Genomic DNA, 15,278 nt, shown 5'->3' with positions numbered 1-15,278 from the left:
TTTTCAGAATTCTAGAAGGAGCCTCAATGACCCCTCACTTGCCTGATAGCTTAAAATGGGGCAACTCTGAAAAAGGAATATACACAGTGAAGGAAGGATACCATAAGTTGTGCTCTTCAAATGCCATGATAGACCAGTGGCCATGGAAACTGATTTGGAAGACTAGACTACCCCCTAAAATCAAGTGTTTCACCTGGACTACCCTCAAGAATGCTATCCTAACCCTGGACAATCTAAATAGGAGGAAACTTCAGCTAGTAGACAGACAAATGTTTCTTGTGCCTCAATATCCTGGAATCAGTGAATCATTTGTTTCTGCACTGTCCAGTGGCAACAGCTCTTTGGAATATGTTTATTTCAATTGTTAGTATCAACTGGATTCTCCTGCAAAGTGTCAAAGAAGTAGTTGGAAGTTGGAGTCTTACAGAAGTTGATAGCCCCATCAAGAAGACCTGGCAGATGATTCCATCATGTATTTTTTGGTGTATTTGGAAGGAAAGGAATCTCAGATGTTTTGATGGTATCTCAACTCCAATTAGCAGTTTGAAATCCTTTTGCCTTATTAGTCTCTTCCATTGGAGCAACTTATCCCCTGTAGATGATATATTGCCCCTCTTAGATTTCATTAGCTCCCTCAATATGGCTTAGCGACCATCCTTTTGCTTGTGGTTAACTCCCTATTTAAATAGGTGTTTTTTGTTCTCAGGAGTTAACCATATTTTTGTGTATGTAATTTGCATCTTCTTGATGCCTTTCTAATACAACATCTTACTTCATAAAAAAAAAAAAAATAAGTGTCCATAGACATTACCGATTTCAGCACCAAAATGCTCAATAACAAATGCCATAGTTGATACAGCAATGTCAGGGAAGGTGATTGATATTTTCAGTTTAATCTCCAAAATAATTGATGTATGCTGCAGAGATGAATGCCTCTCCTTTGGACATTCTGTTGTGTCACCAAAAGAAGCAGGCTACTTTGTGTAGTGTTCTAGTTTTCCATATTTGTTCTCCAAGACCATGTATGGCTCTAGTTTTCACTTGCTATCAGTGAGTTATAGCAAGTAAATACCACTTGTCCTGCAATCTTTTCAAATCAAATTATCTGCTGCACTAGGAAGTCCTTGAAATGCCTCCAAGTTTTGGTGGTTTTCTTTCATCCTCTTCACCTTCGAGTTGTTTTAGTTTCTCTTAAACATTATGCTCCAGCCATTGCCAATTTTAAATCAGTGATCAGGATCAGACTGACTAAGGGGGTGTTTGGATAAGCGTTTTTTAAGTGACTTAAAAGTCAAAAGCCAAAAGTCAAAAGTAGGTCACTTTTTAAGCCTAAAGTGAAGTGCTTTTAAGCACTTGGTGTCTCTGCCAAACATCTCTAAAAATTTAAAAGTGCTTAAAAGCCAAAAGCACCTAAAAATATGTCAATCCAAACACCCTTTAAATACGGAGACGCCATCTTGTCAGAATCTTAGAAATGTCTCAAGTGCTAAGATGAAATTAGTATCTGGTCGAAAATATAAGATGTGGATATTTTATCAGACCTAAAAATAGGTGTCTCTTGTATTCCAGGATAACCATATCTTCAGTAGATATACTTCTCTCAACCATACTTTCATAACCATTTCTACAAGCAAGGTCTTATTCAGCAACCTCACATATCTAAATCCCATTCGGTCCCTTCACTTTGGTTGTTGTAACAGTGCTCCATCTTACCAAGTGATAAGCTTTCATTTCCTTGCTGTCCTACCATAGAAAATCTCTCCCAAGTTTATCCAACTTCCTCTCCTTCTTAACAGACATAGAGAATAGTGACATCACATTTGTTGGTAGTGAGTCTGGCACTGTTATAAGTGCTAGCCATTTGAATGGACCCCTCCAAAGGATAGGTTTGTCTAGTCTTCCATTCTTCTTTCATATCTTTTCACCATCTCCAGTCATATACTGCTTCTACCATTTTTATTGTTGTTTCTGTTACAGTCTCCATTTCAGTCTATTTAGCAAAATGTTTAGTTGGCCTTGAAACATTGTTGACATAATATATGAATATTTCACCACCTGGTAGAAAGGTGTGGGATTTAGTAAAACACTAAAAATCGCGATCTCTAGTTCCTATTATCACAAACCAGTAAATCTTGACTCAACAAAAACATCTAGGAGATACCAAGTAATTCAAGGTGGTCCATTAGGTTGTAGTAAATACCAGTGAAATCAGCATAAACTTCTAAGATGTCATTTAAGGAAATCTTCTTATAATGTAACATTCAAAGTTGTCTAATGGAAGGTCTCGGCAAAAAAATACAGTGTGATAGTACACCAAAAGGCTTGGAATAACATATTTATACAGTAGTTGCAGAGTATCCTGAAAGGCATGCTAGTAGAATCTTTAACTGTTGAAAAAGTCACCTGTGCATGACGAATACCAGAAGATACACGATCCCTGAAGGACAAAAAATCTAGGCAGCCAATCATCAACATCAGTGTCATCAACTGGAAGAGGTTCTCCGGGTAAAGTTGCCCATCTCTATTAATAAAAAAAAAACAGAATAAAATTGTGGAACAAATATGTAAATCCAGTGTAGTATTGTCTGAAGTCCAAACAATGTTAAGATGATGACAGCTGTTGGCCTATTAATACCATTCTCATGTCCAAATACCCCGAAAGTCGTGCAGCCCGTACGACTTCATCAATGTGTTCTAATCTGTGAAGAGAAAAAAAAAACAGTGAAAATCAAAAGACAATACTCTTTTGACAGATCAATCACCTTTTAGGATTGAACATGTTATTTTCGAAGTATTTGCAAGTATAAGCTGAGAATAGCTAGTAGAATTACTCTTAGTGAGGCTCTTGTCCTCTTTGTAACAATTTCGTTGTGATATTGTGTAGGACTAGTGGGTGATCCTTGAACAGTACTTCACATTTGTGAAAGAAGATCTCTCTTTTTTCTTCAAATAGGGACTTGGCAACTGTTTATATAATGTTTTGTTCATTATTAGGTGATAATATCATAACAAAATTAAGAATACGAATATTTACTCAAGATAATTTTCCAATTAAGGGATTTTGGAGTCTGTTAGAGAAAGCATTACATAGATAAATCATGTCTTCTCATTTTTTGGGGAAGCCAGTCATACTATATAAAATTTTCTACTAGTGAAATTTGAAACGGATTTCCCTATGCTTAGAAATGTAATAATTACACAGTCATGTTTTCAATTACACCTAGTGTTTTCTAGTTTTAGAATCAGGGATCTGTCCCAGTGAGGAGGCCTTTATCTTTTTTTTCTTTTTTTTTTTAAACTGATAAGATTGTATTCTTCAGCATTAAGGGCATGCTGGTCACCACCAAAAAGTGTCAGTTACAAGCTTCCTATCAAATCTACGTGAGGAGGCCTTTATCCTAAAGTACATTCACATCTCTGGCTCTTATTTCTATTTTTGTTTTTTATTTATCCATTCAATTATTCTAGATAGATCGCTGCAAGCCTGCAACCAGATTTGATGCAGCAACCTAAAATTGATTCCTCTTGTCGAGGTGTTTCATAATTGGACATTCTGAACCCATCTAGGATTTGGAGATGCATTAAGCTGCTTTTCCATCAGATAATCATCATTTCTCTACCTTTAACAAATGCTTTGTTTGAACGGAAAACGAAACTGCAGCAATATTCCATGTTTTTAACACAATTCAACTCATGAAAAATAAACTAAATAAAAAATGGTTCAACTAATTTTGGCCCTATGCTATTTACATTTTCAGGTCGTCCCACTAGCCTTCTCCACTTAAATGCCAAGCTTGATTCAGCAGCAGAATTCGAACTCGTGACCTGAACCAACAGCACATCCCATGTTGTACTACCTTTGCCGTTGAACCAAAGCACGCTTTGGCCTCAAAGCCTTGGGGTCACTTTTGTTAAAGTTGAAAAGATACGAATCAGTGAACATGTTCATATTACACTGATAATACACTTAAACAGAGATGAGTACTTATGCTTTTTAATTCTCAAATTGATATTCACAGCGATCGCACATGATGACCTATGAAGATCCTCACACGCATTAGGGATTGAACATAGTGATGATAAACTATTGTAACCATATGAGCTAGAAATAACTATAACCAAACCAACCTACCAAATGCCTGGGAGACCCTACTCAGTCTCACAATAAGAAATTAAAAGCAGAACACTATCAAAGGGGAAGCAACCTTATACACAGTTATATATAAGGAAAAACAGAATAGGTCACATAAGGCACAAGCGAGCCCACAAAGGGGGGTATCAAATCTTACTGAGCTTTGCAATGAGCTTCTCTTTCTTCCAAAGCACCGAGTTCTGATCGAAGAGATTCTACTTCTGCAGCAGTTAAGACTACCTGCAAGATGTGATAATATCTGTAATGAGTAATCTTTCCCTTCCCCAACCCAAAGACAATGATGACCTTCAGAACAATTAAGTAAGAAATAGCAAGCTAAACAGTTAGCAGGCAACTACAAATAACATGTACCTTTTCTTGACCATCTGTGCCAGACATCCAAGGTAGCTTGTTGAGGCTAAACATATTCAACATTGAAGCAGCCCCTTTCAATTTTCTTCTAGTCCACGATCTACTAATGGATCTATTCTAATACGGGAGAAGCCAAATAAAACAAATTAAAAAAGTGAATTCCTTAAAAAAATGTGTAACTCCTCTTCACTTCAAATGTCCTTTAGAAGATATACCTTAAAGAATCATTACTTCCGATATATTTAGATAAAGCTGGGCTCTGCATGGAGTCTTCACCAGATGTTGAAGCTTGAAAATGATCTTCAAACACCTCTATTCCTCGAGGACCATCACCCATGATTGTTTATGTTTGCCAGCAACTCTAAAACTGGAAGTGAAACCAGAATTACAATGTATAATCAGCATTCCCAACTTTACAGATTCCAACCTCATAGTAGGAAAACAAATACTTTCTATGATTATTGCTAATTATCTTTAAAGATTCAGAAGACTGACAGTTGTTTATGGTTCAAAGATGACATGTCATCGGCAGTGTATTGAGATTTATGGCTCAAATCACTGCAGGGTTTGCCTTATATTTTCCTGTGTTGCTTCTTTCTTCCCTTTTGCAAACCACTTCCCATATGGTTTCAAGTTTATTATGTGTTACCATAGCTTCCTACATATTCAATCCCTCCCACCAGGCTACCATGACGGGATTTGTGCAACATCAAGATTTTCAATGCCATTTCAAAAAAATTATGTATGATAACCTACTTTGACATCAGATTCCGCATTAAATAAGACTGCTATCCAGCTAGAAAAAAGGTATTTGAATTTGATCATCTTGAAAACACTTAAAGTAAGAACCTCTTTATTCAAAATAAAAACTCCAAGAGTACAAGGAGTGGCACCTAAAATCCTCCTATTAAAGTAACCAATAGCAGCCTGTCAATGACTAGTATCCCCTACGAATACCGAACGTAGTATGTAAGCTCGATAATAAGTTTCCTTAGATGGAGTAGCGGAGGATTTTTCCCCACTTTATAACTGTAAGATTTCCATCATTTTAAGTCCACGGAAAAGGAGAAAGGGACAGAGGTACCCAACACATTTATCCTCAACCTATCTGTCATTAGTAATTTCAATTCGATTGTTCTATCCACTAGCACACCGCGCAATATAACAAGCAGCCCGTACTAGTAAAAGGGGTAAAACCCCATTCAGAATCCTAAACAACATAAACCCAATGGTATGGCCTAGCAATAGCGAATCCAGAATTTTCACTCAAGGGTTTCGAAATGTAAAAATGTAGTTCATAGAATTTGAACTTAGAACCTCAAGGTGAATTTTGAATCCCCTAAACCACTTAGCCAACCTTTAGTCTCGTGTTCAAGCAAGTGAACACCCTCCCAACCCCCTAAATCCGCCGCGTAGACCTAGTGGTCAATAAAGTGGATTGAGAATCATAAACTCTCATGTTCAAATTACCACAGAAGCAAAAACACTAGGCAATTTATTCTCTTCTATCCCGGCCTTAATAGACAGAGTTACCAAGTACTTATGCCGATGGGAGCTAGCAGATACCCGTAAATCATAAAAAATTCCAAAACATACACATCCCAATAAATTCAAGAATCTTATTTCAAATTAAATAAAAAAAAACACACAAACTTGAATTAAGTGACCGTACAGAAGAAGCACAAACTCTAACACAAAGTACAGCAAACTTCCACCAAAGCTAAAAAGTTCAAGTCTTTACTAATATTTTGTTAATTATCTATACAACATGAAAGCCCAAAAAGAGCTTCACAACTCAAAATTTTGATCTTGTTTTTTCTCACTACAACAAGAAAAAAAAACCCAAATTCAAGAAAACAGTATATAATCTGAAAAGAAGAGAAAATACCTGAACCTGTTGGGTATTGATATTTGATCAGACCAAGTTATTTTGCAGGGAATGGAGGAGGAGGAGAAAAGTGGTTTGACATAATAGAGACAGCCATATAGGAGAAGGCATATTATTATATGATTGGACAACTAGTTGTTGAGTTTATTATGATTTTGTCCCACAATTAAAAAAAAAAGGTATTTCTTCTATGGGTGTACAAGTCAAATCGAATCGACGAATCAAATTAAACCGAAAAAAAAACCGATTTGTGGTTTGGTTTGGTTGGTTTGGCGGTTGAAAAAAAAACCTGACCACTCTTGATTTGATTTGGTATTAATATATATATAATTTTATTTTATTTATAGATTAAAAAATATTATAACTTTGTTAATATATTTTTAGTTAGTTTATAGTTTTCAATGTTTATATATTTTATTTCAAATTTGGGCTTGTAAAATTTGTAAATATTTTATTTTTTATTTAGATCAGAAGTTACAATTATATTGTTATAGTTTTTCAAATTCAAAGTTAATAATTTATTTTGTAAATATTTTGTTTTGTATTCAGTTTGCATGTAGCCTTTAATCTTATTAATTTAACATAATGAGCGTTGGTATTCCAAAAAAAATAAAATTGTACTCATGTGAATTTTATCGTCTTTTCAAAAATTTCTATTCATTTAACATTTTTTAAGTTTAGCTTATCACACATGTAAGTGAAAATATATTTGATCTCTTTTTCAAACAAGTATAGTAGTAAAAAACAAAAAAAACAAAAAAAATTGAAAGAATCGACTAAAGCTGAAACTGAAAAAACCGACTTTAATGTGGTTTGATTTTGGTTTTAGATTTAATAAACCGACATAATTGGTTTAGGGTTTTTTTAATTGAAAAAACCAAACCAAACCGACCTATGTACACCCCTAATTTCCTCTATCCATTTTACGTGGCATAATTTGACTTGATACGATGTTTAAGTAAAAAAATAAAATATTTTTGAAATTTATGATGTAAAACAATAAGTAGATATTTGTGTTATGATAAATTATTTCAGTAATAATGAATATGAAAATTTAAAATTAAATTATTTTTAATAATAAAATGGCATTCATATTTTTAAAAAAAAAGGTATCATGTAAAAAGGGAAGGAGAGAGTAGTAAATTACGCTTCGTTTAGTTGGGAACTAGTTATTTTGGAATTAATAATCTTGAAATAAGTTATTTCACTGTATATATGAGATAACTTATCTAATCACTATTACAAAAATGATGAATGAATAATTTAAGAACTACCTAATACCTCCAACCAAACATAGATTAAAAATACGTACATTTTATGTTAAAGTTATTATACAATATACTTCACATCAACAACACATGTGATGGTAAGATAATTGTGGATTTCTCTATTATTAATTACTTGGACTCTAACTTTTAGGTATTGAAAATATATATTAAGGGCCCCGCTTCAGAAATGTTATTCCTGAATCTAAATTAATTGAGATCTATTATAAATATCGAACACTGATATTATTTTTTAAACAACACTTATTATTATGAGAAACTGATATAAATAGCATTTATTAAAAGAATACTTAACTAATAAATACATTTTGTATTACATATATGAAATATACATTTTTAATATATAATATTTAATTAATAAATATAATTATTTTTAATCGATCGATTGAATATGCAATTTGTCCTTATGTTATCACTTATCCAAAACAATGTTTCCAATTCGGGTTGGGTATAGGACCGATATTGCTTTATTGCTTTGATTTTTGTTAAATCAAAATGCTCTTTGTTTCCATGGTATGAATTATTAGTAGGCGTTTAGCCATGAAAATTAAAATTATTTATTTTATTATATTTTTTAGTTAAATTGTGTTTGATTATATATTTTGTAAATATTATTTAGAATTTAAATGTATATATTTTAAATATGATTTTCAATTTCTAAATATTAGTAAAAACACTTGACTTTATTTATATATCTGAAATATACTATTAAATTTGCTATATAAGAGAATTAACTCAATAAAATAACCATATAATGTCATAAATTAGATTTTATATATAAGGTATTACATACTATTGCAATTTATCTTCATCTTCATCTTTATTTAAAAAAATTGAAATTGAAGTTGAAGATGAATATGGAGTTGGGTTTAGTTATAATTTTTGTAAATTATTTGGTATAGGACCATTTATATAAATAGTGAAAGTGAAAATAAAATTTTGAGTATATTTCAAATTTCAAATATAATTTTAAATTATATTTAAATTTTGTATGGTTAAATATTAATTTTCAAATAAAATAAAAAATATTTTTAAAAAGTGAATAGTTCACACAGCCAAACGACGAATGCCAGTTAATACATTTTAATATTTCTCATGGTTGAATGAGAATATAAAGAAGAGCTCGTATTATTTTCTTTTAATTATTTTTTTGATATCATACGTTGATTTAATTGGTCATTAAGTTTACATCACATGTTTTTCATCTTTAAGTTATTTATTCTTAATAAAATGTGCGATTTTTGTACTTTAACTTCTGATAAGTTTCATCAGTCTTTTGGCAATGTTCGATAACGTAGTTTTTCAACAAAAAAATCAACTTCTCTTATAATTATCACAACAAAAGATAGTAGTATAGTTTTAGGTGATGACATGTTGAATGTATTCGTTTAAAAAAAAAAGAGATATAAGGTTATAATACACTCACTTATAATTGAGATAATGCACTAAATTAACGAGGATTGTAATTGAATAGATATATGAAGTTTGAACAAATTAATATGGATTGGTGGGTGAAACAATTAAGCATGAGTTAAGGGGCATTGACTAGCAACAATTTGTCCAATCCATTATATTCAAATACGATTATACATACATTTAGGGATTGATAAATGATCACTTAAATTAGTAGTTATTATTTCAAAAATCACATTTCTTCTTGATTTTAATTTTTTTCAATAAAGAAAATGATTTTATGAAATAATAATTACTATTCGCTAAGTGACTATCTTTAGAAACTATCTCGTATATCTAGAGACAATGTTTTTTATCAAAATCTTTATCAGACAAAAAATCAGATATCAAACTTGTTAGTCTTTCAGCACCTGATCCAGGTCGCAATAAAGTTATGTTTGTTACGTTAGTATCCCCAAACCAACTACCAGGAACAAAACCATCAGGTTTACGCCCCAAAAGCTCGGAATCAATCTTGTCAAGCACCAATTCGTTCTTCCCGAATTTTCTAGCAAACGGTGCATTGCTATCGACCATTTCCCGATAATCATCCATCGTAAGATAGTGTGGATGTTGCTTTGGAGGATTATCCCATGCTATATAATGAAGGTCATGGTTCACCGTAGTATTTATAAATTCTTGGACATTGCATACAACAGTTTGAAAATATCCTTCAGGTGAAGAGAGAAAATTAGTATAGTACATTAAGAGTGTTCGCGGGAGGTTGTCCCACCCGGACAATAAGTACTCCACAAAGGGCCGTGAGAGCATCATCCACGCGGATCCTGTACAGATGAAGCTAAAATTTTGAGTTTATAAGTTAATCTTACGAAAAAAAAAGAAATTTATGTTTGGTATGGTAAAATTGATTTTTTTTTTTCATATATTAATCAAACGTCAGAATTATAAATTGTCACCTGTGAATAATTTAAACGATGTTGGCACACTTCTTTGTGGTTCAACAAAGAAGACATTTGATTTGTTCAAGCTGTACAACCCTGGATCAATTATTATAGGCTTGGCTCTATATTCCCTACATAAATAAATAGACATTTGATTAAATCCAATAATTACTACTAATTATTTAACTAAGATAGAATTATTGAAAATCCTTTTGAACTTGACATAAATTACTAGTTTCGTTCCTCAACTATTGACAATCTTAAAACAGTACCCTTTATTTGACTAATTAAACTTAGATACACCCCCGATCTGCCACATGACTTAGCAAGTGGTCTCAAACTTTTGTAGGAGCATGAGACTCTTAATTAAAAACTGAGAGAATTGTTGAAAACACCTGTAAATTTTGCGAAAATTTAGGGGTGTATTTCACTCATGTGGCAAGATCAGAGGTTATTCATGTTGAGATTAGCTACTATCCATTGACAGTGGATAAGAAAATTACACTATCAGTTTATTTTTAGATATACTTATTTAGGAGAAGTAAGTATTTCTAAAAATGAATTGAGTGTAGTTTTCTTGTCCACTGTCAGTGGATAGTAGTTAATCTCATTTACGTTCAGTTAGTCAAGTAGATGAGTGTTTTTAAGGTTGTCAATAATTCGAAGAAAAAATTAATAATTCGTGATAAATTTAGAAATTTTTTCAATATCTCTTTCTTTAATTAACAATATGTTTATTAAATGGCAAGTTAATTATTCACATACTCTTTCCAATCGAGGTCACTTGTATGCTCAATAAAGTTGAGATATCTTGGAATATTCCTTAAGCTGTGAAGCAAATCTGTCAACAAAAAATCAGATTAATTAGCAAAAAGTCCACGGTGAATAAAGCGAAGGCAAAATCTATTTTTTCATTTTTTAATGGAAGCACCCAGTTATGAAAATTTCATTGAACACATCATTAAAAAAAAAAAAATCAATTGCCTACTATATTGTTTCGAAAAAAATATGTTAAAATAATTGTCCCAAGCTAATTATTTTCGCCAATAAAATTTATTTTAGAGAAAATTACAGTTCAATATCGTTGCGCCATTTGATTTACTAAATATGTACACAATATATAGGTAGTAGTGTATAACTTTATGGGATAAGGGTCTGAAAAATATCAACTTTGGTCGAATTTGCTGCTGCAATACTAAACTTTCATGAGGACCTATTACCTCCCTATAGACTATTTAATACCGTATTTTTTACCCCTGAACTATTTAATAGTGTACATCAGAAATTTGAACAAACAACATCGTTATAAAGAAGTTTGAAATCGCGGGACTTACCGTCTTGTGTTACTAATGGATAATCCGAAGCACTCAAATTGATAAACCAATCCCATTCACCACCTTCCTTCACTAAAATAGCAGCAGCATGAAGTGTATTGCTCACCATTGTTGGACCTCTATAAGTAACCAAATTAGATCTCTCAATTACCTTCACATTCACAAACAGAGCCTCTTTCTTCACAAATTTCACAAGTTCATTTCTCTCTTCATCAGAAGTCTCGAGATCCAAATGCAACACGTATTGATTTAACGGATGATACAACGCCTTCAACGTCCTCTTTATCCGTTCCCCATCGCCTACTGAACCAGATATCAAATACGCCAATCGAGGTATTGTTGTATTGGATCGAAGTGGAGATGTATGTAGTTTTGATTCGACGAATATTATTGATGAAGATGTTACTAGGTGAAATAACGGATACTTATTGGAAATTATGAAGAAAGAGGAGATTAACAGAGTAAAAATAAACAATTTGTTGTTAACTGATTCCATTTTTGCTCTGTTATTCCAAATATAGTTTGTTTATATAAATTGACGTGTAATATTAATTAATTGAGAATTATTACTAAAAATATCTTTAACGTAGATATGGATAAAGGTATGTTTGAGTGGATCTAGAGCATTGAAGGTCAATGAAGATTAATGCAAAGTATAATCTTGCTTAATGATAAAGCCATGGGAATGATAAGTGGACTTTTTTTTATATATATCGAGTGCCTTGATGGCTAAAACTTAAGCAATCCGAGAGGCGGATCCAGAATTTTAATTTGATGAGTTTAAATTTTAGGTTCTTACAACATACATGTATAATCCCACAAGTGAGGTTTGAAGAGGGTAGAACTTCACAGACCTTACACCTACCTTGGGAGGTAGAGTGGTTATATTTGATAGACCTTCGGCTCAAGGAAAAACATATCAAAGCAGATTTTGTATTTGGACAAAATGTATGTGCAAAGTAAGTAATATTGTAGTAGAGCTTACGCCATGGGAACATTTTGCAAGGCATGAATCAGAGGAGAAAATATTATAAACACGAAAACCTTGAGTTGCGTAAATTACAAAGGAAATGAAGACTTCCATCTATGAACTCTCTGTGGAGAAGCAACTTTCTTTCAAATACATGACTATGGATCTTGTGACAATGAAATGGAGAAGAAAGAGGATGAGCACTTGTTTTAATTCGTCTCTTCGCTCCTTTCTTCGTCCAAATATCCGCCTTACTTCATCAGCTAAAACACTAATAACTCAAACTACAAAGCAACCAGAAGTTGAAAAATTACAAACAAGCTGCACAAATCTTACATTTAAACCCCTCGAGAAGTGAAAATTCTCGCGTTTTAGTCAAGAGTGTAGTTTGATACGGAGACCACTGCAGGAGAATTAGCAGTGTGAATGTAAACAAACTCGAGGCTTTTTCCAGCTGGTAACGAGTTGATCCAGGCTGGAAACACGTAGGAGTCACCGTACTTTGAAAGACCCCAGAGGGAACCATAGAGCTGGGATACTGAGAGCTTCAAGTTTTTCAATGTCTTAGAAGACTTGTTAGTTACTATTGCTGAGTATCTGTAGTAAGTTTTTCCCTCGCGAACCCATGAAGTTGTCTCCTTTTGCTCAATAGCAATGTCAGTAGCTGCAGATATTACGAAATCCCAATTTAGGTTTCTCTCTAAAAAAATATTATAGCTACAATTTATTTGTGCAACAGACACTCAAACTTGACCTCCGCTGGCAAGTAAGGACTCTAACTTTCTGAGTGCATAGACACCTCAACTTGATCTCAACTGGCAACTAAGCATTCTAACTCGTTCCCACCGTGTCTCGTGACACATAAATTTTGAGGTGTCTAGATGATCATTTGGTAAGTTGGAGGTATTTTCAACTGACTCAGTGGAGACGAGTTGAAGTGTCTAGATGTGCATACTCAAAGTTGGAGTATTTACTCGTCAGTTGAGGCTATGTTTAAGTGTCTGTTTATGTGTTATGTTATTTATTTACACAAGTAATTCTAAGTGCCACAAGAAGAGATAGTCTAAGTACCTGGAGCTGGAGTTACTTTTTGCTCTGGATCTGGTTTTGGCTGAGGAATAGCAACTGTAAGTTAAAAAGGAAAACTCTTTGTTAGCAAGAACTTCGAACAACTTACTTAGAATGAGAGGTAGCAAATGGGAGGGTCGGATCAAATTTGAGTATGTTATTGCTTGTGTTAGAATACCTGGAAGGAGCTGACTATATTCACTTTGACCACCATGAAGTCTAGCTAACACACCAATCAAGGGAGCATTGTTATAGGTAGCTGGTTCGGTTTGCTCATAGTTGTCTCTTTGATCAGCAAAGTTGTCATAGGCATCAGGTCCCCCAACAATGGCTCCGGTTAGAAGATTGGGATCATTCGCCTTTCTGTTAAACCAGGTAGCATAACCTCCACGGCAGCTAACAAAAGTAGGATCAACCTTTACAGAGACGATCGAGGAACCTCTGTGGTGAACTTGTCTCGGGTAATTGTTACCATATCCCACCATGTAACTTGTGGCTCTTGGATTATCTCCAAGTAGGTAGTCAACCTAAAACGATAAAACATGCTTAAGAATTTAACCAATAGTAACTCTTTAACTCCAACATCCCACTTGACATATTTCTAGTCTGTTTAAAAAAGAATGTCACTTTCTATATTTAGTAACTCTAACTCCAACATCCCACTTGACATATTTAACACCATAAGATCCAAAGTACTCCTTACTTTTCCTAAATTTCGTTCCCAGTCAAACTAAGACACATAAAAATGAAACGGAGGGAGTATAAATTTACCTGTGACTTGGCAAAGTCCAGGAGCTCGGGTGGTGATACAGGACCGGATGCACACTTGAGGGATTTTCCAGCAGATGCTAAATAGTCAGAGTAAACAGTTGCAAGGAATGAAGCACTTGTGACAAATTGCATGTTGTTCCATCTCTGTCTGAAAATGAGACCTCCTGGACTCTTGTGGATGTTTTGGTTACCCTTACCAAGACATGCACACATAAAATTCTCAGCCTTTTCTTGGTACTTCTCAAAGACTGCTGCATGGTTACCAGCATTCCCTTGCATTAGGAACTGCAATTATATACACAAATAGGTTAATGATTTGCATAGTAACAGGGGCGGAGCTAGTGTGTACGTTAAGATTTGGAGCAAAATACTCTATATAGCCTTTTGGTTAGGCAGATACTATATGTTCATTTTAGTACTATCATTGTACCTACAGAGTATTATTCAAGAATATTACGAAATAAAATGTAGGGTTTTCGGTGGTTGACCTTAGCAGCAAGAGTCTGGACACCAGCATACTTGACGTCCCAGCCAAATTCGGTCATGGACCAACCGGTTCCACCAAGTGCATCGCCATTCTCCCCTAGGTAGTTCAAGTAATATTGCTTGTTAGATGCCTTGTATAGCCAGGCAGCGGCCCACAGTAATTCATCCTGTTAAAATCAAAAGTTTCTTGATTAAATGTTGTGAAAATGACAAGATGAATACAATTTAACAAAGAGATTTGAGTAGTATTTCTACATGAAACAATCACACATACCGCATATCCACTAACAGATCGGTAGTACTTCTGGGCCACAGTAATACTGCTATCATACTTGCCTCTGTATTTGTCCGCAAACTCGAATAACTGAAAACAACAGCAAACCACAAGTTATGGAAATGTAGAGACAAATAATGTAATGTACCACCAGAATTACGAATAACTTATCTTTTAAGTGATCTGATAGTGTATAATAGTATGTAATCTGTTAATTATTGTTGCATTCTTACTTTATGTTACTCTTTTAAAGTCATGTAAAAATCGCGCTGACCTGATAGGCATGAGTTAGAAGCTCCTCAGCATAGGCAGGGTTGTTGTTCCGAAAGACTATGGAGGCAGC

At 33.7% G+C, this 15,278-nt stretch overlaps 3 protein-coding genes across 4 annotated transcripts in view; all 3 read right to left on the bottom strand.

Annotated features, from left to right (window-relative positions):
* The window catches only part of LOC102579258 (uncharacterized), a 10,349-nt gene extending 3,854 nt beyond the window's left edge, over window positions 1-6,495 (bottom strand). The window contains exons 1-6 of one of the 2 annotated variants that reach the window (XM_006360650.2): window positions 6,393-6,495; window positions 4,720-4,871; window positions 4,505-4,616; window positions 4,290-4,372; window positions 2,636-2,699; window positions 2,404-2,521 (exon numbers count right to left, since the gene is read on the bottom strand). In XM_006360650.2, the coding sequence (XP_006360712.1) occupies window positions 2,404-2,521; window positions 2,636-2,699; window positions 4,290-4,372; window positions 4,505-4,616; window positions 4,720-4,841 (499 nt within the window). In that variant the 5' untranslated portion in view covers window positions 4,842-4,871; window positions 6,393-6,495. The remainder of the gene's footprint in view (window positions 1-2,403; window positions 2,522-2,635; window positions 2,700-4,289; window positions 4,373-4,504; window positions 4,617-4,719; window positions 4,872-6,392) is intronic. The other variant, XM_006360651.2, reaches the window with a different exon arrangement.
* A 2,932-nt stretch (window positions 6,496-9,427) lies between these two features.
* On the bottom strand, window positions 9,428-11,862 carry LOC102590261 (beta-glucuronosyltransferase GlcAT14B-like). The gene is made up of 4 exons (XM_006360682.1): window positions 11,367-11,862; window positions 10,798-10,873; window positions 10,048-10,163; window positions 9,428-9,915 (listed from the first exon to the last, which is right to left on the bottom strand). Exons 1-4 carry the CDS (start codon window positions 11,860-11,862, stop codon window positions 9,428-9,430), a joined length of 1,176 nt encoding a protein of 391 aa, XP_006360744.1.
* A 513-nt stretch (window positions 11,863-12,375) lies between these two features.
* Window positions 12,376-15,278, bottom strand: part of LOC102578932 (endoglucanase 6) — a 5,052-nt gene continuing 2,149 nt past the window's right edge. The window contains exons 4-10 of the mRNA XM_015314952.1: window positions 15,210-15,278; window positions 14,936-15,025; window positions 14,664-14,828; window positions 14,176-14,460; window positions 13,583-13,931; window positions 13,408-13,461; window positions 12,376-13,000 (exon numbers count right to left, since the gene is read on the bottom strand). Of these exons, the coding sequence (XP_015170438.1) occupies window positions 12,708-13,000; window positions 13,408-13,461; window positions 13,583-13,931; window positions 14,176-14,460; window positions 14,664-14,828; window positions 14,936-15,025; window positions 15,210-15,278 (1,305 nt within the window). The 3' untranslated portion in view covers window positions 12,376-12,707. The remainder of the gene's footprint in view (window positions 13,001-13,407; window positions 13,462-13,582; window positions 13,932-14,175; window positions 14,461-14,663; window positions 14,829-14,935; window positions 15,026-15,209) is intronic.

This window comes from Solanum tuberosum, unplaced genomic scaffold (assembly GCF_000226075.1).
Source record: "Solanum tuberosum cultivar DM 1-3 516 R44 unplaced genomic scaffold, SolTub_3.0 scf00331, whole genome shotgun sequence".
NCBI lineage: Eukaryota > Viridiplantae > Streptophyta > Magnoliopsida > Solanales > Solanaceae > Solanum > Solanum tuberosum.
The sequence above is the reverse complement of the archived record's forward strand: the minus strand, read 5'-3'. Positions and strand labels throughout refer to the sequence as shown.